Source organism: Hyperoodon ampullatus (assembly GCF_949752795.1).
Source record: "Hyperoodon ampullatus genome assembly, chromosome: 4".
NCBI lineage: Eukaryota > Metazoa > Chordata > Mammalia > Artiodactyla > Ziphiidae > Hyperoodon > Hyperoodon ampullatus.
The window spans coordinates 70,418,950-70,435,150 of record NC_136917.1 but is presented as its reverse complement, the minus strand read 5'-3'; the positions used below and the strand labels follow the sequence as shown (position 1 = coordinate 70,435,150).

General features: G+C 45.9%; 1 protein-coding gene across 3 annotated transcripts in view; it reads right to left on the bottom strand.

The window, feature by feature from the left end:
• Window positions 1-16,201, bottom strand: part of MARCHF3 (membrane associated ring-CH-type finger 3) — a gene marked incomplete at its 3' end in the record, with an annotated part of 151,426 nt that overhangs the window by 35,779 nt on the left and 99,446 nt on the right. For 2 of the 3 annotated variants that reach the window (XM_079703104.1, XM_079703102.1), the window contains exon 2: window positions 2,787-3,030. In XM_079703104.1, the coding sequence (XP_079559230.1) occupies window positions 2,787-2,974 (188 nt within the window). In that variant the 5' untranslated portion in view covers window positions 2,975-3,030. Of the gene's footprint in view, window positions 1-2,786; window positions 3,031-9,640; window positions 9,668-16,201 lie in introns of those variants that run through there. The other variant, XM_079703103.1, reaches the window with a different exon arrangement.

The window sequence follows — 16,201 nt, the reverse complement described above, 5'->3', positions numbered from 1 at the left end:
CCCCGAGGCAGCTGCTCAGAACAGACACCTGGTTTACAACCCGAGATCTATACTGGCACTCGGTAGTGGGAGCTGGGGTCTTTGGGCGTCTACTTCTGTCAATACAAAGAAATAGGGGGTGACCAATACCAGAGCAGGTGGGCCCAGGGCCATAAGCGAGTGAAAAGGAGCAATGTGTTAATTTTACCTTAGACATCGATGTAGTTCAGGCAAACTACCAATCAAAAAATAAAAATCATCCCTAGCTATTAAGAAGTTGTTTGAAACGACACCAGTTGTAGTTTCTAGACAAACTGAATCTTTTGAACCAGGGTGGGACACTTCTGAATGCCCAGAGGTTCCTTTCCTTTCTTCTTTCAGTGGGATGGGCGAGTGAGAGGAGGGAAACGGACTGGCAGCCAACCCTGAAGCTGCCACACAGAACTGCAGTCTGAGCCAGAGCACGACGCTGTGGCAGCTTGGTCCTTGGAGCTTTCCTAGGATGCACTTTGGGACACTCAGGACGGTAAGCTGAAAGTGAGTAATGGTACGTGCTACCAAGGTGGCCTCAGTCCAGAGCTTGGCCTTTAACCTGGAAACACCACCCCTGCACATTCTGTGAGGACACACAGGGTAGTGGTTTTTGAGGCAGGCTCTGGACTACAGCTGCCTGGGCTCGAACCCAAGCTCTGCTGCTCACGAGCTGGCTAACTTTGGGTGAGTTACATCATCTCTCTGGACTTTAGTTTCCTCATCTGTAAAATGGGCACAAAGCGTGGTGCCTTCCTCATATGGCGACTTTGAGGATGCGAAAAGATAGTCCAGATTACAAGCTTAGAAGAGGGACCAGCACGTGGTAACTGCCTAGTTAATGGTAACTATTTTCACTTGTAGAAAAACTCAGGTTGGGGAAAATCAAAAAACATGGCACTCATCACATAAGTCAGAGGCCAATGGAAGGCTCAAACCAAGATGGCCTCACTTCTCAATGGATACTGGAGGACTATCCCTCTCTGATGAATGTCTTCTTATATTGCTAGAGGTCCTTACTGGGTATTAGATTTTAAAATGTCATCATTGTATGCGCCAACCCAAGGACCAGACTCTTTACCCACCCTCTCCCGCCTCTTCCTGTCCCCCAAAGATGACAGTGTTCCAGGCTTATGCCCACCACTCTCTTTGACTCCATCTTTGTGGAAAAGCCTTTCTGGGGATGATCCTGGGAATGAGTGAAGGCTAAAAGGGGATTAAAAGAGGAAAGGATCTCCTTCCCACTCGCCAAAAGACCCCCTCATGCTCAGGGGTGGCAAAAGAAATTTTAAAGAGCTGACTGTTTTCTCATTATTACTGGCCTCCGTCCTTCACACTGAGCCAAATGCGTGTAAAGCTGTAAAAGCTCTGGTTTACATTTCTACGTGGTAGGAGAACACACACGTACACTCACGTTGGCTCACAGGTCTCAGTTGTTTCAGCTCTGCAGACTGTTCTTCCTGATCAAATGAGGTGACTGATGGCTCCAGGGTGATGGGGGCATATGCAGACAGATCACTATCTGTCTCACTTCACAGCAGAGCAACGATGCTCACTGCCTCATCGTATACTGAGTTCTACCTAACCGATTGTTAAAAGTTTTCCCAGAGGTGGAAAAATATATATTGACCTTTTTTTTTTTTTTTTCCCTATTTCTTCCCTTTGCAATAGCCGCACAGGTTGCAAGTAGATGGCACATGGATAATGTTTACAACACATGGCGGTGTGTGAGTCCATGTCTGGTGGCCACCATGTCCGGGGCTAGGAGGGGGGACAGAGAATGTTGTGGTGTCACTAGGAGTCCTGCTGCAGGGGCACGTAGGTGGGCCTGTATCTGCACCAGAGGGGTTGGCTGAATTGCTCAGACCAAGGTAAGCAGTTGAGGTCTGAGTGACTGACCCAAAGTTTCAGGGCCGGAAGTGTCAGCACTGAAATCAGTGGGCAAGTCCAGTATTTTACAGTCGTAAGTCACAATCTCACTTACCCATTCTGAAACTACTGGAGAAGCCAAGGAGTACCTAGTGGCCAGGCAGCCTGTGGCTCTCAACCTGCCAGTGGGCAGCAAGAGCACCAGAGGAGACCTCCAGGGACCAAGTGCCGGGCCTGGATAAGCCGTCTCTGGGCTGCTCAGAGCCTTCATTCTGGCTCTGGTTTATCACTTGGGGGAGACAATAATACTTCACGGGGCAGAGTGTGTATGAAGGATCGTGGCTGGGATGCAGGGAGAGTGAAGGAGGAAGCAGCAGAAGAGGCCCCCATGTGGGGATGTGCCAGAGGAGACTGCCCCAGGAAGTAGCTGTGGACAGCCCCCATCACGGCATGCTGATTAGCGTGCACATCAGAATGTCACTTCAAAAGTTTTGCCCACATATCCAATCACTTTGGCTCAGTCATCTGAAACCAGGTGCCTCCTTCATTCTATTCTAACAAAGGGCTACCTTTGTTAGCACCTGGAGACAATGAGAATGTAATTACTGTAGTAAGGTCAACATAACAAATGTTAAGCAAGCAACCCTGTGCCTTGTGGGATCCTCCCCTGCCTGGCTCTCTGCAAGTGTGACTTTAAGCGGAAAAGTCCACAACGTGAGTTTTATCTTTTTGCCCCATTGCTACAGAAACGGCAATGACAGAACATGTGTAGTTTTTTTTTCTTTCCTCTAAGTACCTCCTCTCACCTGACACAAAGACCTGAGCACTAATTACATTCCCTTTAGCATTTCCCATCTGACAGCCCTCCGGATCGATTACCGATTCATTGATTTTAACTGTGGTACTACCTCTGGGTGGCAAGGGTCCGCACTACTGTTGACAGCAGCTGCCCGTCCTTGGCTGAAACTTGCATGACATACTGCGGCTGCCCATTCACTAGGCTGCCACAGTCCTCCACGGTCTTCACCACGGGTGCAGCTGAACTGGTGCAGTCTGGCAGCACTTCGGGCAGGTGACTGCAGCGGCTGGTTGTCATGGTAACGGACAGCAATTACTCTGCTAATGGCTTCCACATTCATACAGGATTTCCATCTAAGAGAGATCAGAAAACAGTTTACTTGGTCAGGGTGGTTAATAGAAAATGGACAATTACAGGCCACCATCATCATGTCATTATTTAATAGAAATAACAGGGGTGGCCTAGATGCGGTACATTATCTTGCTACCATTTAAAACACATGTGCACACTTAGCCCACAAGAAACAGTGGACGTGGTTATGAACAGGACCGGGAGCGTGTCGGTGTCCGTAAACATCGAGGATCAGAGAGGGGAGGCCACGATGGCCCTGCAGCCAGATCTGAAGTGAAGATAAGCACTTCTCCCACTCTGGGCCAGAGAAGCAGTAAGTCTTTGTTCTCTCAAAGTTACTAGAACCATTATTAAAACCGCTTGCGGGGACTTCCCTGGTGGTCCAGTGGTTAAGACTCCACGCTTCCAACGCAGAGGGCCTGAGTTTGATACCTCGTCGGGGAACTAGATCCCACATGCTGCAACTAAGACCCGGCGCAGCCAAAATTAAAAAAAAAAAAAGCACCACCTTTCTGACTTTTCCCATATCTGTGTTCCATAACACAATTATCTGCTCAATGTGTCTTGAAAATTACTTTCCTTTAAAAAGTTAACCTATTTTAGCCTTGTCTTAAAGTTATTCATGAAATGATAAGTTTGATGAGCTTGTTATATATATTTGTAAAGGACATTACAATAAATACATTAGTACTAAGTTTTTGGTTATTTGTGTACCACTTAAAATCCAGGGACACTGCCTTATCATAGGGGAACACATAGGCAAATGCAAGAAACTGATGAATGAGATCTCTACCACTTATTAAGAATAATCCATTCTTAATAGGGCCTTACCTCGCTGACACATAGTCTACCACATAGACTGCAAGAAATTCTGTTCCCAATCTGTGTGCTGTGGGCTTGAACTTGACCTCAAGTTCAAAGCATTCAGATCCAGTGGAGTAAGGAACACCGCTGCATCCAATAATAGAGCTGCATGTGATGTGTAAGAAATAGAGGACTTAAGAGAAACTTGCAGGAGGAATTCTTTTTTTTTTTTTTTTTTTTGCGGTACGTGGGCCTCTCACTGTTGTGGCCTCTCCCGTTGCAGAGCAAGGCTCCAGACGCGCAGGCTCAGCAGCCATGGCTCACGGGCCCAGCCGTTCCGCGGCATGTGGGATCTTCCCGGACCGGGGCACAAACCCGTGTCCCCTGCATTGGCAGGCGGACTCTCAACCACTGCGCCACCAGGGAAGCCCAGGAGGAATTCTTTATGTCTAAAGGTGAGAGGACACAGTTTCATGGTCTGTACGGACCATCTCTGCCCAGTCTGCTCACCTCGAGCTCCTGAGCCTGGGACAGCCTGGACTCAGTGGACAGTGGCAGGCTTGATGGATAGACTGAGTTCCTGTCAATAACCAGTCTGGGTGGTCAAGGCCCCAAGTCTAAATAAGTTTGCTTCCCAACCCTAAGAGCATGTTTGGAATTCCTCAAAGGGTTATTTTCTCCCAGATATTTGTTACATTTTAGTCGACTCTTACAGGTTTGGAAAATAGGATCTGCCCAACTTCCAGAACAATGTGCATCAACTGGACGTTCTCAGGAGGAGAACGCAGTGTTTCCAGATGAACTTGAGCTGACACTGTCCCTGCTGACAAGCACATATCCCACAGGCCTGACCATTGGATGGGAACGGAATCCCCTTCTTCCTGCCGAGGTGTCTGGCTGGCTCCCTTTCCTGTTCTCCTAGGCTGCCTCTAGTCCTCTCAGGGTCTGCGGTCTGGCCTCTTCCAGGAGCCCTTTGGAACCTGGCAATGGGGCGAGGGCTGTGGACACCAGCCCTGGTCTTAGGCCTGATGTGGGGCAGAGGCAGGGCTGCCCCTCCCATGTCATTGTCACGACTCCGGTGGGCTTCTCAACCCCCAGGTACCAAGCATTCAAGAAACACAATGAGACGATTAGCTAGTATACTTTTCCTTGTTAACTAGGATTTGTTGCTTTTTTTTTTCTCCACATTGCAAAAACAAGAATATACGTTACAGAAAGTACAGAACAGCACAAAGAAAATAAAAATCACTCAAAACCCCACCACTTGAATAACCACAGTAAACTTTTTAATTTTTGGCAGGGTTGGCAGGGTGGAGTCGATTCGTAGCTGGGGCCACAGAACAAAAAGGATGTTCAAAGGTCGGCTTCGAAATCTATGTCTAACCCCTGTCCCCTGGCCTGCCCTTATAAATCCCCATTGACATGATTTTAAATTCTCATGATGCCTCACAGTCACAAAGTGTAACTTCCTGGCACAGCTCTCTTGCTTCACAAGGCAGCCACAGATTAAGAGCCAGGGGTGTGTTGGCAGGAAAAGGAGACACAGTGACCTTCTTGCCGCAAGGAATCATTATGTCTGGGTGCAGTCTGAGAGTCTATTTTCGGGTTTTGCATTAACTCCAGCTCAGAGGGCCAAGCATTCTCTCCCTCCACTCCACGGAGCTGGAAGGAGGCAAAGAAGGGATGCAGAGTGAGAAAAGGAGGCCAGGCTGGTCAACGGTGAGGCTGCCCTTAGTGAGGGGAATGCCACTCAGACACACAAGGTTCCCAAGTTCATTCACTTATAACTAGACTAGATTAAGTCCTCACCAAAGGAAGTAGTTCTAAATGTCTGACCTAAATCTGCAATAAAATGCCCTTCAAACAGTTCTGGAAGTAGAGTTTCCTTAAAACTGTAGTTTCACTTCTGGATGATATTCTTCATTTCACTTGTCTTCTCAAGGGTGAAAGGGATATTACCCACCATCTGATCAGTTTATTCCATTCACAGAGAGTGCCAGGCACTGAGTTGGGCATAAAGAAATAAAAGGCTCCTCTACCTTGCCTTCTTCTGCAAGCAAGCCCTGGCTGTTTCCCTCGTGCCATCTCTGCAGAACCCTGAACCCAACTTAGGATTGAAATGATACTCGAGTCCAGCACTCACTGAAGAACACGCCAGCACATCCACTGACCAGCACACATCAGAATAACCCTGAGATGCTAAAGTCCTGCACGCCAGGGTGAGTCCGCACACTCCTCAAAGACCATGTCTTGAATTGAAAGTGGGGTGGGAGGGGCTACACAGAGGATGGGCACCTCGATCCTGGTGGGAAGCACTGAGTTGGTTCCAGCCCCAGAGAGGGAATCAAAATCAGGTGGAGGAGGAGACAAGGAAGCACACCTCCCCAACCTCAGTCAAAAGAAGCCCAGGGTGGGCTTCCCTGGTGGCGCAGTGGTTGAGAGTCCGCCTGCCAATGCAGGGGACACAGGTTCGTGCCCCGGTCCGGGAAGATCCCACATGCCGCAGAGCAGCTGGGCCCGTGAGCCATGGCTGCTGAGCCTGCGCGTCCGGAGCCTGTGCTCCGCAACGGGAGAGGCCACAACAGTGAGAGGCCCGCGTACCGCAAAAAAAAAAAAAAAAAAAGAAGCCCAGGGGGACTTCCCTGGCAATCCAGTGGTTAAGACTCCGTGCTTCCAATGCAGGGGGCACAGGTTTGATCCCTGGTCAGGGAACTAAGATCCCCACATGTTGCGTGGTGCGACTGGAAAAAGAGATCAAGGTGTGGGGCAGGAGTGGGCCTTGCAGGCTGCGGGCACCAATTGGCATGCATATGTTGCACCTCAGGCAGTGACAAATGGCCCACTGCATTTCCCTGTCTCTTTCAGAGCCACCTGGGAAAACAGCAGGCAGGCTGTTGCCGGGGATGCTAGAAAGAGCTGAGCTGTGGGTTTGTAGCCTAGCATTGTCTTCCACTGATCTTTCCGCAAAATTTCAAGTGCCATTTGACCGCTTTCTTATCAATACCGCTCCTAGGAAGTCCACCCAAGAGTGCTGCTCTCTGGGATTTCTCTGGGAGTGGTGTCCATATACACTTGAAACCTCAAATTACACTGATGGGAGGAGTTCTTTGTTGGCCAGGCTTCACACCTTATATAATTCCTCAGGCTGAGAATAAAGCATGATTTGGCATTGGCCAAATTCAGCTGCACTCAGTGGGAGGGCTGGGAATAGGTGGACGAGAGGGAGACAAATAGAAAAGGAAGGAGTGGCTACAGAAATGAAAGCCTGATTAGACAATTGTGAAGATAAAAAGGCCTGTCTGTGAAACTGTGACCCCTTTAAGGGACAGAGTACAGTTTCATAAAAGCAAGGACCCAACCAGGCTGCAGCTAATTGTGGCTGCGTTTCTGCTGTCAGTAAGTGATTTCCATGGGAACATGGTTGGCATCACGAGGATGCGTCCAGAGGACGAGCGGGAACGGCAGGGAAGAGAGCCCTGCTCACCTGTGCAGCCCTCTTGCCTCACAGCCCCCGAACCTCCATAAGGACCACAGAGTTATGGGCAAGGCTCTGTTCTTAGAGGCAGGACACCCAAGCTTGCACCCTGGCTCACCACACACCAGCGTAAACCATTCAGTCTCTCCGACTTTGCTGAGATTACTTGCATTTGAAATTAGGGTATTGATACTTCCTGAGCCACCTCATCTGGTTGTTTGTGAGGCCTCAAATAAGATGAGACATGTGAACGTGCTCTGGGAGCTGGAATGAGCCGTGCACAGGGAGCCATGCACATGCGTATTTTATTACTATATTAACCTTTCCTGCTCTTTTTCTGGCCTGGGTTGCATCTCGTTTCCGTCTTGTATAACTGCTCTCCTCCATGGCTGGTCAGTTTGTACCCACTGCTCCCTCTGGATCACACTTGAGCCCTGACCTTGTGCCACTCCATCCCTCCCCACAGGGAGCACAAAGGGAGTCTTGCTCACACCCTGTGTCTCCTCACCCTCCCAAGACCTGTCACCTTCACGTCCCCCAACACAGGTTGCACTTTTCCATGAAAATGTTTAGTACAGATACCCGATGAAAAACTGCTATTATGTTTGATATTCGTGTCTATTTGTTCCAGCAGCTACCATTATCTTAGCTAAACTAAATACACTGGAAAAGAAAACACAAGCCGCACCCAGCTGCCTTTTTAAGTCTGCTTCTATCAGAACTGTATTTTCAGTGCCAAGTCAACTTTAATCTCTCAGATGTAGGATAAGAAGGCTATTTTGGGGAGGTGCCTGATGCATTGGCATCTCTATTTGGGTATAAAAATTACCCACAGGATTTAAAGGTGAAAACAAGAGCATAAGGGTGTGTGCGCCCTGGCGCTAATTTGGTCGTGTGGGCTGCCTGGGCAGGCCCAAGCTCCGCGGGGCAGTCTAGAGCCAGACTGGACCTCCAAATTCAACCCTAATGCTAATTCCAGAGATTTTATTTTATTTTATTTTATTTATTTTTTTATTTTGCGGTATGCGGGCCTCTCACTGTTGTGGCCTCTCCCATTGCGGAGCACAGGCTCTGGACGCGCAGGCTCAGCGGCCATGGCTCACGGGCCCAGCTACTCCGCGGCATGTGGAATTTTCCTGGACCGGGGCACGAACCCGTGTCCCCTGCATCGGCAGGCAGACTCTCAACCACTGTGCCACCAGGGAAGCCCTAATTCCAGAGATTTAAAAAAGTAGGCTCCTCAGGTGCTCAGTATGGCCTGGAAGGGCCCTGTATGACCTCCAAAGCCAGAGTTGGCCAACAAAGCAAATCAAAGGATTCGTTCATTATCTTATCCATTCAAAACAAGCATTTTTTGAGAACTTACTAGGTATTCCTAGGAAGTTTCTGGTGGTGCAGGGTCTAACCATTTCAAGTCCTGCTTTGCATTTCCCAAGGGAAAGCACAGGCCACCAAACAGTATGGAGTGTTCCCCAGACCCTCTCCAGGGCTGCAGAGCCATGAGGACATGGCACCTTCCCCCTAGCAATCATGCCCTTGCCAATTCAGGGGATACCACCCAATGCCCTAAATTTGAGGGAATGAAAGTGCAGAACTATGGTATGGCTAGATGGCTTTCTGCTCCCACAGAGCTGTGCATCATTAATGCTGTTCCAGGATTCAGAAAACTGACCCTTAGTTTTACACGAGCAAATCTGCCTCAAAAAGGATCTCAAAAATGTCCTTTAGTCTCCTTCGAGGAGCTGCATACTCAGGGAGCAAGGCCTCCTCTAATGAGGCCAAGGAATGTATGCTACAAGTCGGTCAGTGATTGAAAGGGGAAAAAATAGCAATAATGGCCTGTCCAGGAACTTTCCCCTATGAGTTGGATTTTTAGACTTTGAATTCTAAGAACAGTCTCTGAGAATAGGATCGCTCTTTGATAGAACATTTCCCTGGCTTTTCAGGCATGGTATAAACAGACAGTGCACTGCATGGCTGATGAACTGACTTAAGAGTATCCTGAATGTTCAGAAAAAATGAAGACAGGCAGGAAATCACACACTGACCTTCCTTTCCAATGGAAATGGAGCACATGACTAATTTCAAAACCATTAACATGTAAAAGCAGCATATTTCTTCTGAGAACATGGCACAAAGGCTCTCCAAGGAGATTGCTGGGACATGATTACCAGCAACACTTAAGTTTTCGAAAACGCACCAAGGAGGCTATTCACTAAGAGTGTGTTAGCGGCAAAATAGCTGCTTCATTAAACTTAAATAGCCGCAGCAGGGCTGTGCCTACAGACCCAAGTTACCAAATTATACATTTCTTTTCTGGATGCTTCACTGACCTCATTATGTAGAGCAGAGAGTTTGTCATTCCAAATAAAGTGACCATCCAAGTCTTTATAAACATGTCCATCAGGTGCTTGATGAGTCTGCAGAGTGAAACACTGGGAGCCCAGTGAATTAAAAAAACAAACAAACAAAAAACCGACTTCTCTTTTTGTCGTTTCATTCTTCCCTGCTACGTGCTCATTGTCACGCTTACAGAGCAGAGTAAGCAGGTGAAACGCCTGTTTCCGAGCATGAAGGAATTTTTGATTTGGGGGTTATGGCATTTTATTGAGAAACGTGTAAACACCAACGATGAACCATGGGAAGAAAAAAACCCAGACCAGCATAAGGCAAGTTGGATCCAGAGAGAGTTACAGCTTGTTCCCAATGTTCTTTTTGAAACTTATATCCAGAGTTATTTATCATTTCCCATCCACGTTATTAATTCTGATTCTCAGCCACAAGAAGTATCAGGCTAATTTTACTTCCATTTAAAATTACTAAATTTTTTTTTCAGCCAGGTAAAATCCTCTAGTTCTGCTGAAGGCAAATCAAGTAATGATTATAATATTTATACATATTTTTTCCCCTCAAGAAGTACTCATGAAATTAATTCAGATTTTGGAGGCTATCCCATTTTTTTCACTTCATTTTAATTATATAGAGGAAAATGGCAATTAAAATCCCACAACAACCCTGTGTGTTCAGAGACACAGCGACAGCTGAATCACACTTGTAAATAACAACTGGTCCTGCACAAGGAGCCCTGCTGAGCTAGGGGAGCCACGGGGAAACAGAGCTGCCCGGTTGAGTTCCAGGGGCTCGGGAACAATCAGGGCACATCAGAAAAGTTTAAACGTCAAGTTTAAAAAATAGAGGGGAGCAGGCAAAGCAGAATGAGATGTTCACGGGACGTTACTCAAAGATGAGAAAAGTGTATGCTTCAAATGATATTCAGGGTGCCCAGTGCCAAACGGCTACCTGTTCAGCATAAGGAAGGTATGGAGGGTACGGCACACTGACCAGGATATCTGATGATATGGAAGGAAAATATTTTGGCTACAAATGAGGGCTGAACACGCTCTAAGGACTACAAGTTCTGGATTTGTGGATAGGTTCATACACATCTTCCACCAGCCTCCAAGTGAATGCCCGCCATTAAAGGAAGTTGATTTGGGGTTCATTCCAAGTCGTATCTCACCCTCCTCCATACAAACAACTCCGTACTAGCTACACAGATGTGCTCCATCTTGACCCCAGCCTCCCAGAGCCTGGAATAAGGCCAGCTGTGGCTTATTTTAAGCCCCAGGGTTCCATGGGGCTTTCCCTAGCTGCATTTCACCAAGACCATGGGGAGGTTGCAGTCTTGCTCTCTCACGGGGTAGGGTGCAAGCTCTGCATTCTGCCAGGCTCGGGGGCCCAGGTCTCCCTGCAGTGTTTGCTGGAGCCCCAGGAGACGTTTGGCTGGTGGACCTCCATTTACACATGAGGATATCCGAAGTTACTCAGCTCGCCAAGAAATAGTAAGGCAAGTGCAGAGCAAAGACCAAAACTCTTTGGATTTTGCTCTTTAGCTGTCTTTGGCATTATGGGTGGGCTCCCTATCATATGCTTCATATTACTGAAAGTCCCCCAAACGCCACTTGTTCTTTCCCATGTGGTCAGAGTCTCCGGGTGTTTCTGTGTTGCCTTTGTACGTACTTGGCTTTGGATTCAGGGGAACCTCTGGGAGCCTTTGTGGGGGAGGGGACAGGGCCCTAGTTTTGGATCAAGGAGTCCTGGCTTTGAACTGCTACTCAGAATTTACTTGGCACTAAGCCTCAGTTTCCTCCCTGACACGCTGGACCTGGGGTAGGTATGTGCCTGGCCTGTGGTGGTCACTTGGTAACCGGCAGTGCTTAAGATTGCAGTGCAGCAGGGTCAGCTCATATCAGCCGAGGACCAGGGTGGAGAAGAGAGGTCCCTTCCAGACCCTACCTCTAATCCCCTTGCCTAGCCCACCTCTCTGTAGTCATTCTTACTACCCTGCCATCTTCCCAAGCGAACGTCTTATGGGGGCAGAACTGCTGACAGTTCTGTTTCGACAGTCCTGTATAACACAGGTAACAAACACAGAAATGCTCCCTGGAATTACTCTTCTCAGCTCTTGGACACTGCTCCCCTTTCCCTCCACTACCCACACACTCACACATGCACACAAAAACCACAGTTTCTTTTTATTGGTTCCCTAGAATGTGTCCAGTCTTTTAAACCATCAAGATATAAACAAGCACAAGAAAAAGCTAATACTTAGCCAAGGACCAAGTTATCTGAGATCACTTTATCACTTAATTTCTTGACAGTTGTATCCTCTGGATTCTTGTGGACCGTGAAATTGGTGGCAAATAGGGCCTCATTCGTATTGATACTTCCTATTTACCTCAATGCAAAGCACTTCCAAACCCCTTCAAAGGGGCCTCTTAGGCCTTCTGTTTTCTAAGCAGAGCACATGCCCCCTCCCGCACTTGCTCCTCTGGCCGTCTGTCCCATCTTGCCCTGCATCTTGACATTGGTGGTTGCGTTGGCCCCGCATCTTACACAGCCCACACCCATTGGAGTGTCAGCTTCATCCGGCATTTTTTAGTGTGAGAACCAGCCCACTCTCTCCCCAAGCCTCCACGGGAGCCGAGTGTTTAAAGTCTGCTAGAAATGCTCCAGGGCATCAGCTTATGTGGAGGGCTGTCTTCCCTTAGGCCACTCAACCACTCAGGAGGAAGGTCCTAAATAAAATATCTGGTCTGTTCATTTCTTTGTATATTCGTCCTTGAAAAAATAATGAGTGAGTTTCCTTAAAGTGACCCCTCTTGTTTGACAGAAACAAAAACAACCTTACATGGACACTGAATTAACCTATTATCCAAGACCAAACAACCAAATATTAAACCAGAGGTCTACCTTTACTTTAAAATTTTCGTCTGATGGTAGTTTTCCTTCAGGACAGACAAAAAAATTACACTATTAATAGCAATAGTGAGAGTCTATTTTTCTACTTTCATAGCACTATTCATTTTCTATTCTCTAAGTACTTAATAAATACAGTGGGTCTTTACTGCCTTCGAGGGTGAAAATAACAGTTATACCTCTACGGAGCTCGTTCATTTACTTTATGGGCTAAAAAATCTCTAGTGTGTCACAAATTAACACAGTGTTCCCGAGGACTGTGTTTTACTCTTGAATCTCCAATTTCACTAATAAATGTGAAAAACACATGTAGCCAGATAAGTCCCTAGAGACCAGCCACTGCAGATGCTGAAGAAAGCAAGTTATTCCAGCTCAGATCAGCATTCACTTTCACATTGGAGACTGTTTGTCTCCCAAATTCTCCTGCAATTGCTTGACATGAAGCAATGAAATTGGTTTCCAGTGACTACCCCCAAAATCTTAGAAAACTAGTTTTCTTTTTTTAAAATAAAGGGTATCTTCAAAAAAAAGAAAAAAACATAAAATTTTTGATCATCAGATAATGACCTTTTTCTAATCACATCTCCAGTGGATTCCCCACCACCTTCTGAGAGAGCTGTTACTCTTTTTAAAAAATATTTTTATCAAGAAAAATTTCAAACAAATAGGGAGAAAACTACAGTAACCCCACATATTCTTCATCATCCCAATCTAGCAATTAAGATTTTGCTACACTTGTTTCACCCTTGCTTCCTTCCTTCCACCCTATTAAGATTTTTATGCAAGTCTCAGAAATTGTCATTTTACCCCTACATACTTAAGTATGAATTTCTAAAAATATGAACATTTCTTATAGAACCACAAAACCATTATCATACCTAACAAACTTAATAATTCCTTGGTATCATCTGTTACCCAAACTGTATTCAAATTTCTCCAACTGTCTTGAAAAATCGTTTATGGTTGCTTTGTTTAAGTGATCCAGACAAGGTGTAACATTTGGATACATCTAAGTCCCTCTCACTTGCACACAGCCACCTCCCTTTTTCCCCCTTGCCAATGTCTTGCTAAAGAAACTCTCACAGGGCTCCTCTTAAGCCCCATCCCAATAGCTACGTTCTTAATTTGTCTTGTAGTATCATTTAACTTGTTCTTCTATCCCCTGTATTTTCTGGAACCTTACCGATTGGTTTAAGTTCAAGTTCAACGCTTCTGCAACAATAGCTCATGTTGTGTGCTTACTTATTGCATCATAGCGGGGAGGCTCCTAAGATAACAATGAACCACTTTTAGTGGGTTCAAGTGAGGGCAGCCTGATTCCCCCATTGTGGAGTTCCCCATAACATACCTAGTGGTCTAATGATTGCATCCCATTTATGACAGGTGCTTGAATCAATGATTTCATTTGGGGGCTACAGAATTATGCTTTTCCAATTCTAACTTCCCTTCCACGTTTAGTGGCTAGAGTTCTCATGTGAAAAAGAATTTTCCTTCATCAACACTTGCAATCTGGTCATTCTGAAATACAATTTGCACAGAGAAGGCATAATAACTGCTTAATTCTTTCCTTTGACTACCAGTTTTCAGAGTAAGGAATTGATGCTTTAGGTACATCCTACAGTAACTGAGTTGTTTTTGTTGCTTTCTATGTTATTCTTAAAGGTCCATCTGTCCTTATTGAAATTAAAAAAAAATCAAATCACCACCCAATAACTAACCCTTCTGCTTGAGTATAGAGAATTGGATTTGTAATGAAAAAGGACACAAAATATGTCTGAGCCCAAGTCCCTGCCATTGTGTATCTCTCTTCTCACTGGAAGGCCAGGCACTGTTTCCCTTGCCTACTTTGGTATATGACTCTTGTCTTTAGGGTTGATAGAGTCTTTCCCTAGGCTGAACACTCCCTGAAGACAGAGGTCTTCTGCATTTACTGATCCCTTAGGAAAACAAGAACAATCTGAAAATCTACCCTCTTCGGCTTACTGCGGCACAGTTGACTTGGTGTCACTTGCTCCTGTGGATTTCCACTGTCTTATCATTCACTGAATATATCTGAAGGTGCCGCCCGTGTAGAAGCCAGTCAGCAGAACTACACCACTTCAGACTGACTAGCTAAGGTCATCAAGTCTGTATTAGATTTTTGGGCTTCATCTGTGACCCATCAGGAAACCACTCCTGTCCAATGAAGCCTGCAGGTGCCATCTGGCATGGCCACACCCAGCTCCAGGCTGCAATGGTGGCACATTAACACGATGGGCAAGCTTCCACTAGGGGAAGAAAGAAACTGCATGTGGGTGAAACTTGCACATGTATGAGAAACAGCTCCCTTTTCACCTTCTCACTAATAAGGGTGAAAACATTCAGGCCATTCAGAGGTATTCGCCACAGAGGCATTTATAAGTCTTCCCTAACAAGGGCTGACAAGTGTCTCTGTGACTACAGGAATCCAGGGTCTTTCTTTTTTGCTCTCTAGGAGCAGAGATATTTTCTGCCCATTATTGCCTTGTTTTACTGACAGGCATCTGTCAGTTAGACATTAAAACAGAGTGATAATGGGAAGATAATATGCTGACTTTGTCCACACATTCCAAGAGGGAAGCACTCATGAAAAATGTGTATTTTGGTAAACCTAGACGCTCATGTGCCCATCTGCATTTCTATTAAGTTGGAAACTGAGTATAGCATAGCAAAGCAGTGAGAAGAGGAATAACAGAGGGATGGGATCAGAGGAGATTCCTAAATGGCCCTGCAGACACCAGTGTGGGGATCCGCTGCTCTGCGCAGGAGGGGGATGGGTTAGGAAATGCTCGCCAAAGATGATGAGCAGGATGGCAGCAGTTTTTTTCTGGCTTAACTGGAACTCACTGAGAGCTGCTGAACCAGGGAACTGGCAGAAAACATCTTCCATGGCTCTGTAAATGGAGGATGTTCACACATTCTGAAATAGCGTAAATACTCCCTTTTGAAACAGAGGTAAAAAGGGAAATGCACACTTTAAATAAACTAATAAAAGCAATTCAATTCCTACTGAGAATCTTCTAGTAAATAGTTCTCTGTCAGAAAGTAATATTGTTACTCAGATATTTGAATCTCCAGTCATACGTTCAGGTTCTGACTTCTTGGCTAATGCAAGTAAAAGCATATCCTACACACACACACACACACACACACACACACACACGTGCCCCGTATAACGCCATCTTTTTTTCAAACAAATAAAACTTTAATTTATTCAATTAATGATTATAATAGAATGCCATGCTTATGCTGACAATTCACCATAAAATCTTACCATTCTGTACTGAGCCATGGAGCCTAGAGACTATTCAAGTATAATCCCTACTGTAAAGTTCTAATATGTGCACAGTGGGAGGAAAATAGGTGCCATTGTATTCAGTGGCAGTAGTCAACTTGAATAGTATAGAAGCCAGAAATCACTAGCCTCACCAGTAAAAAGTGTTACAATTTTCTCTTTTAATTAAAAAAATTTTTTAAACATCTTTACTGTAGTATAATTGCTTTACAATGGTGTGTTAGTTTCTGCTGTATAACAAAGTGAATCAGCTATATGTATACATATATCCCCATATCCCCTCCGACTTGTGTCTCCCTCCCACCCTCCCTATCCCACCCCT